Source organism: Anarhichas minor, unplaced genomic scaffold, assembly GCF_050575085.1.
Source record: "Anarhichas minor isolate MPS153535 unplaced genomic scaffold, ASM5057508v1 ptg000010l, whole genome shotgun sequence".
In the NCBI taxonomy this organism is placed as follows: domain Eukaryota; kingdom Metazoa; phylum Chordata; class Actinopteri; order Perciformes; family Anarhichadidae; genus Anarhichas; species Anarhichas minor.
In genome coordinates, this window is record NW_027466456.1 from 19,020,595 (window position 1) to 19,038,437 (window position 17,843).

The following is a 17,843-nucleotide window of genomic DNA, read 5'->3' on the forward strand; positions in this document are numbered from 1 at the left end:
CCTGGCTCTCTTTGAGCTACCTGGCTCCACCGAGACCAACGTTGACAATCCCACATAACTAAAGAGGAAGAAGCTCGTTGTTAGCTGGTCCAGCCACAAAAACATTCACGGACACCTAAAAGAGCCAGCGACATGCAACTTCATCAGAACCACGAGTGGAGTATTTGATTTTTGACACAGTGGAGTGTAAATGTGTGAAAGAAATATAAAAAAAACAATAGGCAGCTGTAAGCATCATTCACTAGAGTGTGAGTGTAGTAAACTATCGTTCAGTTCACCTGGACACATGGTTGGGCAGCAAATGTTTCTTCTATCTTTGACATAATCGTCATGGAATACTACGGAGCCCTGAAAGCTCTGAGGGTCTGCAGCCACAGTGAGCTACACCTGGCTGTGGGTTGAGCCGTCGCTTTAAGCCGTGGCAGTGGATCAGGTTTAGTCTGTGGCTGTTTGCATTGCTCTTATTATGGGATATGGCTACCGCTGTAGCTGTGCTGCGGCACACGGATCTTATCTGGTGTCCGTCCGTGACCTCTCACACAGCGGTGGTGTCAGCCCTCAGCGGGGCTCTCTGCGGGCTGGCCCGGGCCTGCTGCTTCTCTGCCTCTCTGCGTTTCCGCTCCTGCAGGTAGCTCCTCACCCTCCGGATGGTCTGGAAGGTGAGCACCGTGCCGACGGTGTACAGGATGGCGGTGATGAGCCCGAACAGAGCCACGGCGGCGTCCGCCCCGCCCACGTCGCAGCTCATCCAGGTGTAGCCGTTCCGGGCGTACAGCCTCTCGCGCTGCTGACACACGTCCGTGGCGTTGACCCCGATGACGAAGTGGAGGTAGAGCCCCACGGCCACCACGTACACCACAGCGGCCACCGCCTGAAACACCAGCGCTCCGTACAGAAGCCTCCGGGACATGCGGTGGGGCGGCTTGTTCCCGGCGACCACGAACAGCAGCGAGAGGACCCCCATGGTGAGGCTGAAGGGGATGCCGCCGTAGATGCCCGGCGCCCTCATCTGGCTGTACTGACTGTCCAGATCACGCACCTTCTGCAGCTCGGTGCCCTGCAGGTTGAAGTTGGAGTTGATGTTGAAGCCGCCCAAGCCCACGGAAGACATTCCCGAAGTCACCATCTGAGCTGCGACCAGGCAGATCAGGACCAGGGCGTTGGTCAGCACAGAGCACATCAGCACGATGCCTGAAGGGAAACACAAGAGATGTGTGAGGAAGGAGATCAGACAATCTGATCAAGACACCGTACGTTGTTATTCTCTCTATACACAGCAGCCTACTTAGTGTACAAAATAAACTATGTTCCTTCAGTGTACACAAAGACAGAAACAAGGGCGACAAACAAAAGAGACAATAAAAGATACTAGTATTAAGTTGTATACAGTAAACTAATTGTAAGACTTTGAAGGACCTGAAGGGTCCATGCACCCCATTGAGAATCAGGGACACAATGATTGATTACTTTTATAATTGATTGCAATATGCAAAAAAAAAAGGTTATTATGGAATTTTTGAGGCTGCTGGTCCGAGCTCTGATGCTCTGATGAGAACAGTCCATGTGTGTGTGGTAATAGTTAATACATAATAGTCCATAATAGTTAAGGCCTTCCTTCCTTCCTTCAGGTGTAAATGTCCTGAATCTGTTATTAACATTCTTGGAGGATCAACTCTTTTGTTACTTTGGCACATGAACGGTCAGGAGCATGTGATTAATCTAACAGACTCAGATATCAGGTTATCGGCTTTCTCCTTCATTAAAGTTACTCAGCCGATGACTCTGAGAGAAGAGGCCTGTAAACACCAGAAAACCGGTCCGTCCAGTTTTCCTAGAATTGGGGACATGTGTGAGCTGCACTGAGACTGAAACCACGGTCTGCCCTGTGACGCAGCGGCTTCTATTAGAGGAGCTTTTCCTTTGATCCGAGCCGGATACTTCCACTGGGATCCGGACTCACCTCTCCTGGAGCAAATGTGTGTGCATTTGGACTCGTGGTGCTCCACTCGAGGGGCTTCCCGCGCATAACTGGGAGGGGAGTCGGCCTCACTGGGGTAGTATGGGGGTCGAGACGAAGACCTGGAGCACAGAAACACATGCATGAGGAAGTCATCTACCGCCTGCTGTTGGTGTCACTGAAAAACTGAATCTTTTCCATGGTTTGTTTCATTGTGAGAACAACACGATAAAAAAAAAGATATTTGTAATTCAGTGGTTTATTTTACTTGTGAGAATATTGGCTGAACTTATGACACACTGTACAATAATGTGTCCGGTAATAAAGTGTACATTAGTGGTGCTGGATTGAGCTTGTGTAGGTAAAAATATAATTAACTGTACATTGATATAAAACCTATTCATGTAACGTATCATAAGACTCTACTGAATGACTGGTGGTATAGTATTATAATAGTTCACTGTCATATATTTCTTTATGGATACAGTTCATATTTGAAAATATATAAAAGAACCACAATTTCGACAAAAGGACCAAATAAGGACGTAAAAATGATTAAAAGAGTTTCAAACTAACACTGTCATCCATTAATGTATGAACTCAGGACACAGGTAGGATGTTATTTACTAACAGCACGTGACCTCACCTGTCGGGTGCTGAACGTCTGTCATCGCGTGAGTCTCGGTCCTGTCGGCGGTCCCCGTTTCTCTCCCCGTTTCTCTCCCGCTGTCCCCGGTTTGAGCGGGGTGGCTGGCTCATAACGCGACCTGCTGATCGAAACCGATACGTTTCGACACAGAAATGACCTTTGAACAAATAGAAACCGGACGAGTTAATAAACGGTAAACAAACGGGTTTCTTATTAAATGTACTTTTGACGAATATTTTTTTTTATTTTGTTACGTTTATTTACTTTGGCGACGGTTGATGTTGGCTGACGTTAGAACGCCACGAACGTAAAAACAAAGTAAGTGGCGTAACGTTACACTGTTATCAACATTAAGTGGTATTCATAAAAACAAAAACACACTTTTCTTTTAAAACAAGGAAGCTTTCTAAACGTCATGTGAAGCAACAACGGAGCCGAAGACAGCTACAAAAGACAAAACATCGCTCCGAAGCCTTTATGATACGTTAGCTTGTTTAATAGCTTCAACAATGTGATTAATAAAGTGTTCATTCGACCGTAAACTATCAAAGATGAGACTTACTGTTAATACGTGTCGATGAGAGCACTCTAAAGTCTAACTATAACGCCATTTTTTTGTTTTTAAATCACTCTCCGGTGTCCAGGTAGAAAAAGCTCCACCCTACCTGTGGGAGGAGGAGGAGGAGCTACAACTTCAGGTAGGTGGATAAGTCCTGTATAGTCACCGCTGGAGCTTTTCAAATTAAGTTTTTTTCGGACGAAGTTCAAGTCATTACCAGTTCTTCTGAATCAGCCGCTTTATGTGTTGTCAGTCCCCCATCCGCGAGGCCAAAGAAGCCTCTACTCTGTTTCAGGGGACATGCGCCTGTGTGTCTGTCTGTTGTGGAGGAATGTTGTTATTTATGTGCTTCTTTTATCAGCCAAGAGATTTACATACGGCTCCCTGAAGAGCCCTGTTATGTTCTCTCAACAATATCAACACCTCTCTGCTCCGGAATCACACATTCCCAGGTTATTAGACAATATGGGGGCTGCTCACTGGCTTGTGAATGCACATTTTCTAGCTCACTGGCTTGCTGGAAAACCTATATGAGCTGCAACCATTAATCAATTAGTCAATTAAGCGATCCATCCATAGCTTTAGTTATTCAACCAAAAATCACTACCGTTCACTGGTTGCAGCTCTAGTCCACTGTGGTGTAGATTTGATGCTTGTCTCTGTCATATATAAAATAAAATGAGCCGTCATTTATTCCCAGAGGGGAAATTCAGTTGTTGCAGCAACACAAGGACAGAAATAAAGATACATTTATAAAGTTAAAAGATACATAATGAGAAGTAGATTATATAAATATGGATAGAGGTAAAAATAGAAACCACACAACAAGGTAAAAGTGACAGTGATGATGTGATAATGATCATAATAAAGCAGAGTTAGCAAATCTAGTATATTCAAGCAGCATACACCCAACTGATATAGAATATGATTCAGCAATGATACTTAGTTTTTGATAGTTTATGATCAGCTAATACATGAGAGTGAACTGAATATATTTTGGTTTGGTTGGACTGTCATTTGAATACATCACTGTGGGAAATATATACCAAAAGGCATTTTTCACTAATTCTTTCACATTTTATAGACAAAGCCATTAATCAATTACTTTATGAAATCATTAGAAATCAATGATGAAAATAATTCAATTTATCTCTTGATATCTAACATGATTAATGTGGATTACCATACAGGTCTACTGGGCACGTGCAAACCCCTAGGGGCCGGTAAGCCATTGTAATTGTCTGTCATTGCTTATTCTGTTGAGAAAACAATAGCAATGAGGTAGTACTTAATGTTACAGTATGGTTGGCTTTCAGTATGGTTACAGTAACTTTGAGATAATTCCTTTGTTTCCTTATTTTAGTCCAGGGGTTACGATTCAATATATTGCAACACTAAGCGACACAACAAAGCGACATATTGCGATTTTTTTTAAATCTAATTTTAGGAAAAGTGTCATAGTATAAAGAACACACCTCCACATGCATAACATCTGACAAAATAAAGTTTTTTAATGGAATCAGAAAAGTGGGATCTGCATTTACATTAATCACAGTTCCTGAAACGTCCACCATCAACTTAGCATTAAGTCATTCAGCTGTTTGCAGGCTTATATCATTTATATGTTTATATGTTTATATGTTTCCTGCTCGGGAGATGAAGTCAGTCTTTAATTATGAGTAAATTCTATGTTTTTAGTTAAGTCATGTGAATATTATAATTATAATCAATGTCCACTAGGCGGCAGTACTAAAATAAAACGGACAATGTTGCAGCAGTGAAATACTTCCGGGTTGTAGCTCTGTAAACAACAACGTAAGGGCAAAACCATGGGCAAAGCCAGCTTGGTTTAACACACTAGTCGTCCTTTTCTCCTCCGTTCAGTCATGCTGTTCCTCCGGACGGCTGCTCTCACCTGCAGGGGTCTGACCGCCCTGCGCTGCCTGCCCGCCGGCGGCATCGCCTCCAGATCCACCGCTACATACATCCAGGGCCAGAGCCCGGAGCCACGTATCCGAGAGTACTTCTACTACATTGACCACCAAGGACAGGTGAGTGTGTACACTGACACAACACAAAAACAGACTGATACAATAGATTCTCCTGCTAGCATGACATGTTGGTCTCTGCTCCACTCACAGCTGTTCCTCGATGACACCAAAGTGAAGAACTTTGTTACCTGCTTTAAAGGTAAAAATCAACACACACACACACACACACACACACACACACACACACATAAAGTGCTTATTTAACAGTTTATAATTTAGTCCAATGCATTTTTAACTGCAATTTATGAATAGCCCAAAAAATACCTCCACCTCATAGACTTAAGCTCAAGTGTAAACAAGGCTAAAGGAACAGTCTGACTGTTATGTCCACACTATGTATGAATATAATGGCATGTCAGGATAAACCTTAAACCGCATGTTCCTCCTCATTTTAGCAAACTGTGCACAATAATCCTAACCTTGAATATTAGTTAGGAATATGCACCATGTAATCACAATATCTGCCCAAATAGTTTTTGAAAAACTTGATTTGACACACGCTTTAAAAGATAAGGCTATCAGTATTCTTAATTTTTGTTGTTGTCAACAAATCCCATGAAGAGACTAACAACAATGTGTAGTCTGTCTCTCAATACTTTCCGACTTCTTTGCCCCGTCTGTGTCTCTCAGCTCCTAACGCATCGGTTCCTACTGAACAGCTAAATCTTTAAAAACAGCTCATAAATATTTAGTTTTATTTTAAAAACAAGGGTCAGTATGTTTTTCTAAAACAGCTGGTCACTGTAGTTTTTGCCAAACGTTACTCAAACAGGAGGAAATAGTTAATTTGTTGGGGACTATTTTCAGCTGCGGATTAATCCACATTTGGTGCTCTGGTGAGTACTTGTGGCAGCATTACGGTGCGTGTGGGATTGAGTCGAAATAGTAATGAAAGAACACGTCACCCAGTGCTACAGTGAGACTCATTGGTGTGTTTTAAATACATTTTGGACAACAGAGGACACGCATATAACAGGCTTTGGTTCACACACATTAATTCTCATTGATTGTTTAATGGAATTTGTTGACAGGAAGAAAAACACAATATCCCCAAGACAGGGTGTCACGGTCAGGTAATGAATCAAATGTGTGCTAAAATAGCTGAAACCTATGACCGTGTGTTTAAGTGTGAAACACCAGATGCCTTCAGTGTATTTCTGATGTGACTTATTATTAACAATAGAGCAAATCTCATGTTTTCCATCACATGATGTCTCCCTCATCCTTTATTACCAGACATAAAGTTCCTGGTCTTCTTCTTCAGTCGGCTGCGTTCCAACCAGAGCGGTCGCTATGAGGAGGACTTCCCCTTCTTGTCGCTGTGTGGCCGGGAGAGGAACTTTGTGCGCTGCGATGACCGTCCAGTGGTCTTCACCCACCTGCTGCAGAGTCCCGCGGGAGAGCCGGAGCTGCTGTCGTACTGCGGCGGGGCAGAGAAGCTGTCCGCCCCGTTCCGCCCGGAGGCGCTGTACATGCATCCCGTCAGCGGACGGGTTTACCACCCGTGCTCAGAGCGCGGTGGCGGAGGCGGCGTCGGCCTGGTCAGGTCGGCTCTGGCCATCGAGCTCAGCCCGTTCTTTGTTTACGCTTCGGAGCACGGCCAATCGGGACAGCCTACACACTTTATCTGGGGGGGGCAGCGGCAAACGCTGACCAATGAGCTCGCGGGATGCTTCCCCACTGCGGAGGAGACTAGCGGGCAGCAGGAATGACTGGGATAACGAACAGAACTGGTCAAGTGGGTGCCTTAGAATTTGAAATACTGTCCACGTAAACCATCTGTGTCCCACACTGGCAGTGAGCAAAGACAAGAGTTGTGGTCACAATGGGATCGTTACTGTCTGAAGCCTGAGCTGATGTTACTTTATGTAATGTGATATGACATCTCACTCATATTCATTGATGATGCAGAGTGTTTTTTGGCTTTTTTTGGCTTGAGACCCCTCAAACAAAGCATCGTCTCAATTAACCTGTAAAGTAAAGAGCAGCATTAGAGCAACTTTGCGAAAGGGAAGAGAGCAGATACTTGGCACATTGAGATGTTTGTACATCAAGCAACACCAGACTACAGACAGAATAATACAAAGCCTACAAATATATATAATATATATCTTATTTATAAGAAACGGCTACATTTTCAGAGTCGCAGATGTCTGCAGCAGAGTGCTAAACAGTTTAAATAGTTTCACCATTTTGGCTGGATTCAATTAGAAAATGTGACATATTCGGTGTGCTTGTGTGGATTTGAATCGAATAGTATTTAATGTTCTTGAAATATGATGGAAAGAAAACCCAGAATGTGAATCTTGAATATTTATTTATGAGTGAATAACACCAGGAAAAACAAACTAGAAAGCATTTTAGAATATTCGACTGAATTTAGGCGCTACAGTCAGATCCTCCTTTAACAAAGTGAGATTCTTTGGATATTTTGTTCTGTATTGTTTTATGTTACAATCTTGACAAGAAATGTTTTACATTTGCATCTGCAGATCTGGCCACTCTCTCCCTGAAAGTAACATTTACTCAAATATGGTACTATGCCATTTTACTGTATGTGTACTTTAATCAAGTAGTTCTCTGTCGTGCTGATAATTCAACTCCACTACATGTATCCGACTGATGTAGCTGTCGCTTGGCAGATGAAGATGACACATTATTTCATTCAAAGTTAGTCTTACACACAAACGTATCTACAATTCAACACCATGCAAGGGGCCATTTTTGGAGTACATTTGTTTTATTTCATACTAAAGCCAATGTTGCTTGCACTTTTGATTTATTACCTTTTGAGTGCATTCATATATATTTTCTTTCACACATAAATCCGTCCTCCTGTCACTGTTGGCCCACTGCCAGAACATGAGAGAAGCTAAACGTCCTCGTACAGTTGCGCACCATCTAATGAAAGTCTCTATTGGCTCACGATAATGTGTCATCTCAAACTGGAACTGCAGAATCGTTTTTGTTTTTTTCCCAGCACACATCACGCCTCTCCGTGCCTCGGGGTGTTTGTCTCAGCCACACAGAGCGCGAGGGGAGTCAGTGGGGCTGAAAACAAAACAAAACTGCAAGTCCCAGAGATCCCGGCATCAGTGAAACCGATAGCCAGGGCTTTAAAAAAAACATGGCAGCGCCGTCCAGCGACACATGCGAAGCTATGGAGCGGTCTATTCGGGAGCGGGTCCCCCCGCTGCTGACGGACCTGTACCAGTTCACCATGGCGTACGCGTACTGGCGGACCAGACGGCACCAGGAGCCCGCCGTGTTCGAGCTCTTCTTCCGGGACAACCCGTTCGGCGGCGGCTTCACGCTGTTCGCGGGGTTGCGCGACTGTCTGCTCTTCCTGCGCACTTTCCGCTTCACGGACGAAGGTGAGGATGCCACTTGGACCTAACGACCCGTGTTATCACCAGGCTGCTGTTCAAACAGTAAGAAGTAAAGGCCAAATGTAATTAATGGCGGTGTTAAAAAGTATCATCACATCGGCTTGTCAAACTCTTTTTACGCTGTGGTTGCGCAATACTCCGCCGCGCGACCCCTGAGAGGTGTTTCAATGTGGACGTTGACACCTGACCTTTAGCACTACAGGAATAATCCGTAATCTCCGGTGTGCGCATGAAGCAACAGCACACCGCATACCGAGAGAGTATTTAACACTGCTTCTCCTCATGGAGGCTGAACTGCAAGTAATTACATGCTTTTGTATCAAATGTTTTATTTCTTAGTTTATTTTTTTTATCGTATCGACTGTCTCACTGAGCTTTCTGTTATTATCATTGCCTTGCTTTTGCTGCTTTGTCTGTCAAAGCACTTTGTAAACTCTGTTTTTAAAGGTGCAATATATAAATAAAGTTATTATTGTAAGTGCAGCACAAAGCGCTGTACAATAAAGGAAGATAGACATAGACCATTAAAATAAAATCCTTCATGGAGGCAATGTGAGAGCTGCATAACATTGGAGTGAAGTGAAGCTCGAGCTGTCATGGCCACACTCCAACATGTTCGGTCTAAATGTCACCATGGTCACAACTCTGAAGTCTGTCGGTCGCTGCCGGACGATGGATAGATAAATGTATACTTTATATGCTCAATATATACAATAAAATAACAGAGCAGAATATAATGCATTTAAATAAAATCAAATGATTAAAAAAATGCACAGTATATACACAATAAAATAGAATGTTTTTAAATTAACTAACTAGGTAAAAAACAGTAGTGCAAGGATCACCAACAGCAAACAACAGTGTAGCGGTGTAGTCATGTGAAGGATGATTTGGCCAGAGGTGGTTTATTATAGTCTTAGAGCAGAGGGCAGGAATGTTCTCCTGTATCTGTCCTTGTGAGTTTAGCTTCACGGCGAGTTATTAGATTTCAGCTCCTTTACTGTAATTGTGTGTGTGCGGTGAGCCGGGACACACGTGAGGACGCATGTTCTTGTGTAAGAGCACATGTGTTGGAGGATGAAGGATGCTCCTCTGTCGCTGGTCGCGCTGCGTTCCCAGCTGTGTTGTGCTAAACGTCGTGTTTTGTGGATCCAGATGTGGAGTTCCTGCGCTCCGTCCTTCCCCCCGCCACCGACCCCGCCTTCTTCCAGTTCCTGCGAGGCCTGGACTGCTCCGGCGTCACACTCCGCTCCGTCCCGGAGGGCACTGTGGTGTTTGCCAGGGTGAGCTCAGCTGCAGCTTTTCAGGGTGAAACTGAAGGTCAAAGGTTAAATACAGGAGGAGGTGGGAATAACCTGTTTTACATCTTTAAAACATCTGCAGGAGCCTCTAATGGAGGTGGCGGGTCCGTTAGCTGTGGTTCAACTGCTGGAGACCAGTTTACTGTGTCTGGTCAACTATGCCAGGTAACAACCAACAACCATACACACAGAAAAAACAGCTGGTCCTCTAAACATATTACATATACAATGCAACCAGTAAATTACTTTTGTTGTCGTTTCTTTTTTGTGATTAAATTGACTACATTTGTGGCCTACAAATGTCTACAATACATAATTGTGACATTTCAGGTTTGATCGAGGCGAGGGATCATTGCCACATGTCATCACTCTCTCTCTCTCTCTCTCTCCACACTGCAGACTAAATATTGTCCATGTCATAAGATGATCTTTAAGAAAAAGCCCACTTATGATGTGATTTGAGCCTAGTTTGGCGTTCTCTGCTTGATGAGAAGGACCGAGGTTAAGATACTACATATGAGGAAATGTCTGTATATTGACTAGAGTATTTGTATTTCACAGAATGATGAAGCCATAAAATACATGATTTCTTGCGTTGAAATATTTCACTGAATGTAAGTATCATATGCTGTAGCTTTAAGAAAGTAACGGAAGAAGCAAATGCAAAAAAAGAATATACATGTGATAGTCTCACGCATTGTGTATAAACTTTATGTTCTAAGTTTAAAGAAACTCGGGCAAGTTCAGAGGGAGTATTCGAGGTGAATTCACTTTTTTTCTTTCTCAAAATAAAGACACCAAGGCGCCCCTATGTAAAGCATTTACACTGAAATTCAATTACCAAATTAAAGGGGAAAGGCCACAGCTTTCCGCCCCAAACTGCACATTTTATAACTCTGAGACTCAACTCTGAGACTCAAAGCAGCCTGTTTCTACTCCTCTCTGTTGTCAGCCTGGTGTGCAGTAACGCTGCCCGTTTCCGCCTGGCGGCCGGCCCCAAGAGGAAGCTGCTGGAGATGGGCCTCAGGAGGGCTCAGGGACCGGATGGAGGGCTCACCGCCTCCCGATACACACACGTTGGAGGTGAAGTTTGTGCGGTCTGTAACGCGTTCATATATATATATATATATATATATATATATATATATATATATGTTATTTTCCTCATGTCTGTATGGAGGCACATGGATCTGGATCCACTGAAAGAGCAGTTTTCAGCCCCCGGAGCAGATAAAAACGTCTGACAGAGTGATGCGCAAGGAATGTACAGAGCTGCAAGATTGCAATTACTTGATAACCTATGAACAAGAGCCAGCACCAGATGGTTTTTCTAAATTCTCTCAAAATGACTATTCTTCAGGCGTGTCGTGATAATGTTGACACGCCCGCAGACTGACACTCGAACCTGTCTTTCAGGGTTTGATCTCACCAGTAACGTTCAGGCTGGTTTCCTGTTTGGGATCCCAGTCGCGGGGACCATGGCACACTCATACGTCACTTCCTTTACCTCCCTGGAGGAGGTCTGGCCACAAGTGAGTGCTCTCCCTCCTGCAATCACCCTCAAAGGACCACACCAATGATTGTAAAGCTTCTTTAGCTCGACAAGTACAAATTGTGTGTTTTTACTGCCCAGGTTTAGTCCGTAGCGTATCGCTGATAAGACATCATATCTTTTAGATAATTGAAAATAATTAACGGTTAAATCAAGCTAAAGAATAACACACACTTGTTTTTTTTCAACTTCTTTGTTTTAGTTCTTTCAGGTTTGTCGTCGTCGTTCTTCAAAAACAATAGGTGATCATATGGAAAAGAAGTTAACTGTGTCCTCTGTCTTCAATAACATGTCCCCGTATCACGTCTCCGATCAGACTCTTGTGGCGCTGAATGGGGACCCCGATCCAGTTGACATCATTTCGTTGACTAAGGGCTGGTTGAGTCGTGTGTGTGAGCTTCTGGGAGGTGAGCCTGGGAAGATCCGCGAGGGCGAGTTGGCGGCCTTCTTGTCCTACGCCATCGCCTACCCTCAGAACTTCCTGCCTGTGATTGACAGCTACAGTGTTGGCTGGTAACTAGCGGTGCTACGATTGATACTAAAAAAAACTGTGTGTTGAGGCTTTTGTCATGTGATCGTTGACAAGCGTCTCACTTTCTGGAGAATCTCTATACTGTATATCTCAGGCCTCCTGTTTTCACTTCAAATCCCTCAGAAATACATAGATTAATAAAGTAAATAATAATTAATAAGGTAAATAATAATACATTTTCTCCACTTTCGAACTTCAACAATATACATAGTATACTGTGTGTTGCACAATGGGGGGAAATAGCGAAGTACATTTTGAGGTACTTGTATTTTACTTCAGTATTTCCATTTTATGTTGTTTTATATTTCAACTCCACTACAATTCACAGCGAAATCTTGTACTTTTTTACTGCACTACATTCATTTGACAGTTCATATTAACAAAATACATTTTAAAATACATTATAAAAACATATAATCAGCTTACAAAATATTGCAAATATACCAGTGGTCCCCAACCGTCTCTCACATGGTTTAATTTCAATAACTGTTCCTGACCCAAAGAGGTCAAAGTATCCAATAATTCACTAAAAATGCAAAACTTATATAAATTTGTGTTTCTTTGTGTTCATTTCTGAAAAATGCTGCGTACACATTGATGCATCGATATTCATTTAATAATTTAATTAATTAAAGTGTATCAGTCACAAGGGCCGGTTGTCTTGTACTTTTTAATACTTAATTTAGCTGATAATACCTCTGCACTTTGACTTCAGTAGAATTCTAAATGCAGGACTTTTACTTGTATTTGAGTATTTTTACATTGTGGTATTAATACCTTTGTTTAAATCCAGGATCGCAGTACTTTGTTCACCACTGACATTGCATGTTTTATTTTATAACAAAGGCATTACAACAACACATGTAGCCTAAGAGGAATCATAGTTAGAGTTAGTAAGAATATAGATAGCAGAGCAGTACTTATTAGTTACAGCAGAAGTACAATGTGCTGTTTGTGCCAGCAGGTGTCTCTAGTGTCCTCTGAATGAAATCAGGTTTAGACCAACAAATCTAAAAGTAATATAGTTTGGCTAACCCTAACCCTCATTTCACATGTCACAGTCACATGTCTTCTAATTAATATCAGGTCATTTTACAAGTAATAATTCATCGAAAACTGCGGAAAATCACAATTTCCCAGAACCCAAAGTGACCTATTAATTCTACTAGTTCATGTTTGATGCTCATGTGATGAAATGTGTGTGTGTGTGTGTGTGTGTGTGTGTGTGTGTGTGTGTGTGTGTGTGTGTGTGTGTGTGTGTGTGTGTGTGTGTGTGTGTGTGTGTGTGTGTGTGTGTGTGTGTGTGTGTGTGTGTGTGTGTGTGTGTGTGTGTGAGAGTGATTTCAGTAGTGGCCTGTTGAACTTCTGCGCGGTGGCCCTGGCCCTGTGTGAACTGGGCTACAGGCCCGTAGGCGTCCGCCTGGACAGCGGGGACCTCTGCAGGCAGTCGCTTGACGTCCGTCGCGTCTTCAGACTCTGCAGCGAGCAGTGAGTGAGTGCATGTGTGCATCTCTAACAAATCCCACAGTGGGAATACGTCTCACTCCTCCAGAGCTCTGTGGTGCGCGTCTGATTGTCCTGTTCTTCCTCTTTGTTCGGCTTCATCTCCACAGCTTCTCCGTCTCCGCCTTCGACTCGCTGATCATCGTTGGGACCAATAACATCACAGAGCAAAGCATGGCGGAGCTCAACAAGAAGGTAGACTGTGACTGAACAGGTGGATTGTTTATGATGATTATGATTATTGTTCTCTGATGTTCTGTGTATCATTATTTCAGGAGAATGAGATCGACGTGGTCGGGGTCGGAACACATCTGGTCACCTGCACGCGGCAACCCTCGCTGGGCTGTGTGTATAAGGTAACGCGCTTCATCGTCTCTCCAAATGCCTCCAACTCACTTCTCCGTTTTTAACATTTGCATGGCGCCATTTTTTTGTATGTGTATTAGCTAGTGGAGGTGAGGGGAAAGCCCAGGATGAAGATCAGCGAGGACCCAGAGAAAAGCACTGTCCCCGGGAGGAAATCCGTCTACAGGCTAATAGACGCCGAGGGTGAGAATCCACGTCCGTCTTCAACTCTCTTCACCCAAAATTATTTCTCTCTATGTTTTCACCATCTTATTTTAGTTTGGGCTGTTTTTGTTTAGCTGCACAACATGTGACATACCAACAGACGACCGTGGCCATCCCTTTAATGTCCCTGGGTGTATTAGGGCCATTATTTAACGATATGTGATCTTTGCAATAATGAGAGAAAGCACCTTACATTTTTAAAGGAATTCAGTTCGCTGGATCACCTACTGATGTTATCCATTGATAATATTCATTTTATTGTGAGAAAGTATTGTATTCATATCACCCACACAGGATGCTCATGTTCGCATTTGAGCCTAAGTACATGTTTCGACTCGTGAAAGTTGAGCCATCTTTGGCAACGTGGAGCTGAGACCAACAAGTTAGGATGGACCAAAAAAAAGTCCCCATTTGGTAAACAAACCCTTTTTGATTTAGGAAACACAATGGCCGACTGACACCACCTCTCGTTCCAGTTGTAATGCTGTAAGAATAGAATCGTTTGGTCTCCTGGTGCATGACGAGCATCGCAGCCTCACTGGGCTGCCAGCGCGCTTGTAAACGTTTTCACGGGCTTCCCGCTCTTTTTTTTTTCCTCCCTCACAGGCCATCCTTTTCTGGACCTGGTGAGTCTCGCTGTGGAGTCTCCTCCAGAGGCGGGAGTGTCTCTGAGCTGTTACCCTCTGATGTGTGATAACTCCTGTGTCTCAGTCATTCCAGCTCAGGTCACCTGTCTGCGCCAGGAGGTGTTCACCAAAGGACAGGTGAGGATGGACCGGAGCTGCTCAAAGATTTTAACTATCTTTTTTAAATGAGGAGACTAGTTGCTGTTGCTCTTGTTTCCTATCCATCATCATGTCCATATTTTTGGGGTTCTCATCTGAACAAAAGTCTGTTGAATTGTACACCAGAAGTGGACTGGAAGGCTGTATAAAGTGTGCATTATCTCCCTTGTGGACTTGATGTATTGGACAGCAGTAGACACTCTGGACTTCATAGGGAAGACACACCCTTAAAGTCTGCGGTTTGAATTCAGCCCTCGTCTCTCTCTGTACACTTTAACCATAAACCACATCTGAAAGCAGCAAATTCAAATATTTGATGTGGGTTATTTTCATTCAACGGTATTACGGGAAAGAAAAGAAAAAACTATTTAGGATGAAAGACAAAAAAGATGAATATCCTCTTTGTGGTCCTTCAGTACAGAAAGTCACCCGGCATGTACTGTATGTGATTCAGCAGTAAAATGTATAAAAGTAACAATAAACCACAGTTAGTACGAGTATCATACTTAATAAAAAGATAGATTGGTTGCTTCGTAACGCTGCAAAACAAGACAATATTGCAGGGAACGTGCTGCGTAGGAGTTGAGTCTTTATGAATGTGTCTTCCCACACTTTCTAGGTCACACACCCTCTGAGCAGCACTGCAGAAACTAGAGTAAAGGTCCAGAGTTCCCTCCAGACTCTGCACCCCCGACACAAGAGGCTGCAGGAGCCCGACTCTTACACGGTGAGCTTCACACACAAACACATCTGGACTGGATACACATCAAATAAACACAGAGCTTCTCATCTTATCTACGGCGTTCTCTTCCACCAGGTGGCGCTGTCGGAGAAACTCCATCACCTGGTCACAGAGATCCAAAAAGGAAGCAACAGCAACTTCCTTTTAGCCAACTAAATATAATCCTAGACAACTGCTCTGTTGTCATCGCCTGTGTGTTTTTTTTTTTTTTAAATCTTTTTATTGACCGTCGTTTCCAAAGTGCCTCCTGGTGAGAGAAGTGCAGATACGTTTGTAGAGCATTCTCCCAAGGAACCCTAACATACTCTCCAAATATAGGAATGCACTAATGTGCTGTGGCCTGCGTCATTCAGCTAATGTCTGTACAACAGGGTTAAGATGAGCACAGCTTGACCAGAGTGGACAGATGGAAGCAAATGGAAACACAGCATCTGGACTTAATGGACTTTTTTTTCTGCTGGAAACTGTGGTTTGATGTCTTTAACTGAAAACTGCAAAGCAATCTAATGATGGATAATAAAAAAAGGTAGTGAGTAGACCTTGAGTTCAGATTGATTGTCTTTCATCAGTAATGTCTGTGAATGTCGGGGTAAGAAGGGATGATAGATTGGTTGGTTGAAAAACACAAAATGTAGATTTTTAATTTGTAACTCAAACTCTTCAATCAGAAATGACAGACTGGCCCTTTTATTAGTTCATATGTCAACATGAATTCATAACTAACACTAACACTCACAGTATACTCTCCTAACATGCAGGATTTGTCTTCCGTCTTCAACCGTCCACACTCATCTTTAACGTTTCATTTTCGCTCCCTTCAGAATGTGACGGGGATCGTTTACTAAACTTAAAGCTGATTTGATGAGCTAATTAATCCGGCTAAACAAAGGTTTAAACAATAAGCTCTGACAAAGACACTACCTGCTCAGCAGCAAACAGCAGACAGACCCGGCCTTTCCTTTGTTCACTCAGGAGGTGGTGGAGACCAAACTAAGAGCTAAAAGCAGAGTGAATCTCTAGTAACATTAATCAGGTGGACACATATAGGAGGTTGTTTGCTCCCTAGTGACCAAATATAGATGAATGCAGATTACATTTCTGCTACTTTCAACATATTCCAGCAGTTTTTGAATTAGCTCCATGCTATCTACGTGTTGCTCACATGTGATAATCATTCTGTTCAAGGTGCATTTCTTTAACGTAATTTACAACTTCTTCATTTGCAGGCTATATTTTGAGTTTTAACAGCAACTGCAGAAGACGAAATACCCTGATATTTGTGTGCAGTTGTACTTTGTGTGATATTTGCTTTTGTCCTTTTGGTGTTTGACTTATTTTGGATTTGGGATCCGGCTCAGAAGGGTTTAATGATTGGATCCACTTCATCCTCTCTGCACATGCACTCTCTTAAAAAACTCTTTGCTGCAGATGTCTTCGCCCTCCCTTCCTCTCTGCTCCTGCACATGCCAGAATGTTTCCTTGCATTGGGATTGGCTGCCCGCTGACCAGTGGTAGTAGACATGCAGATACACCCAGCAGACATATGGAGCCGATTAGACATGGGGTAGGAGGCTGTGATGTCATCCCAGACTGTCTCTTCTCACTGCGGTGAACCACACTGTGAATCTCACACAGTCCACACTGAGAGCCTTCAGCTCATGTTTTGTGCTCATGCATAATATTGAAGTTGTATTTATTAGGAAACATATTGTAACTGACGATCACCATCAGTGTTGAAAGACTATAATGTTGTAGCTTTCGTGGTAAAGCCCTTTTAGTGCCTGTTTTTTTTTACCCGCTACTGACTCCTCACTAGAATTCTGATACAATGTAACTTCTTTACATTCTATTAGAATGTAAAGAAGCTACATTCTGATACAATGTAACTTCTTTACATTCTAATAGAATGTAAAGAAGTTACAGTGTTGCCTTTTCTTTTCTTTTCTTCCCACAAGAACGTAATTTTGTCAGGTTGATAAAAAAAATGTCTTTACTTTACTTCCTGACATTATTGTTACATAAGGACCACTCATGTACGCGCGCTGCAAAACAGCTTGGTGAGTTTAATTTTGTGTTTGTAAAACGTGTGTCACGTGTCTTATATAACTACTTAGCGCCGACTTTCTGCATAAGTAGACGCTTGTTTTTGAGTTTGAATGAAATGTGTTTTTAGCATGCCTTACAGGTTATGGTGTCTAGATGAGGGTTAGCCAATTAGCTTATAGCCAGTCAATTACCAGCTTGTAGACACAC

At 43.0% G+C, this 17,843-nt stretch overlaps 3 protein-coding genes across 6 annotated transcripts; 2 read left to right on the forward strand and 1 right to left on the reverse strand.

The window, feature by feature from the left end:
* Positions 1 to 535: 535 nt before the first annotated feature.
* LOC142947055 (MARVEL domain-containing protein 3) lies at positions 536 to 2,716 on the reverse strand. Its single transcript, XM_076088703.1, has 3 exons — positions 2,604 to 2,716; positions 1,961 to 2,079; positions 536 to 1,191 (listed from the first exon to the last, which is right to left on the reverse strand). Exons 1-3 carry the CDS (start codon positions 2,714 to 2,716, stop codon positions 536 to 538), a joined length of 888 nt encoding a protein of 295 aa, XP_075944818.1.
* Positions 2,717 to 4,951: 2,235 nt separating this feature from the next.
* On the forward strand, positions 4,952 to 7,987 carry cunh8orf82 (chromosome unknown C8orf82 homolog). 4 transcript variants are annotated; one of them, XM_076088508.1, is made up of 4 exons: positions 4,952 to 5,216; positions 5,307 to 5,355; positions 6,248 to 6,289; positions 6,453 to 7,987. In XM_076088508.1, the coding sequence occupies exons 1-4, from the start codon at positions 5,052 to 5,054 to the stop codon at positions 6,926 to 6,928; spliced, it is 732 nt and encodes a 243-aa protein (XP_075944623.1). In that variant the 5' UTR covers positions 4,952 to 5,051; the 3' UTR covers positions 6,929 to 7,987. The 4 variants fall into 4 exon arrangements, with proteins under 4 accessions (XP_075944623.1, XP_075944625.1, XP_075944624.1 ...); XM_076088510.1 differs by having other exon boundaries at positions 6,481 to 7,987; XM_076088509.1 differs by lacking the exon at positions 6,248 to 6,289.
* A 130-nt stretch (positions 7,988 to 8,117) lies between these two features.
* naprt (nicotinate phosphoribosyltransferase) lies at positions 8,118 to 16,134 on the forward strand. The gene is made up of 13 exons (XM_076088506.1): positions 8,118 to 8,590; positions 9,761 to 9,888; positions 9,989 to 10,071; positions 10,859 to 10,989; positions 11,323 to 11,438; positions 11,775 to 11,971; positions 13,338 to 13,478; positions 13,604 to 13,688; positions 13,769 to 13,849; positions 13,940 to 14,042; positions 14,670 to 14,827; positions 15,468 to 15,575; positions 15,666 to 16,134. Exons 1-13 carry the CDS (start codon positions 8,344 to 8,346, stop codon positions 15,744 to 15,746), a joined length of 1,659 nt encoding a protein of 552 aa, XP_075944621.1. The 5' UTR covers positions 8,118 to 8,343; the 3' UTR covers positions 15,747 to 16,134.
* Positions 16,135 to 17,843: the final 1,709 nt, after the last annotated feature.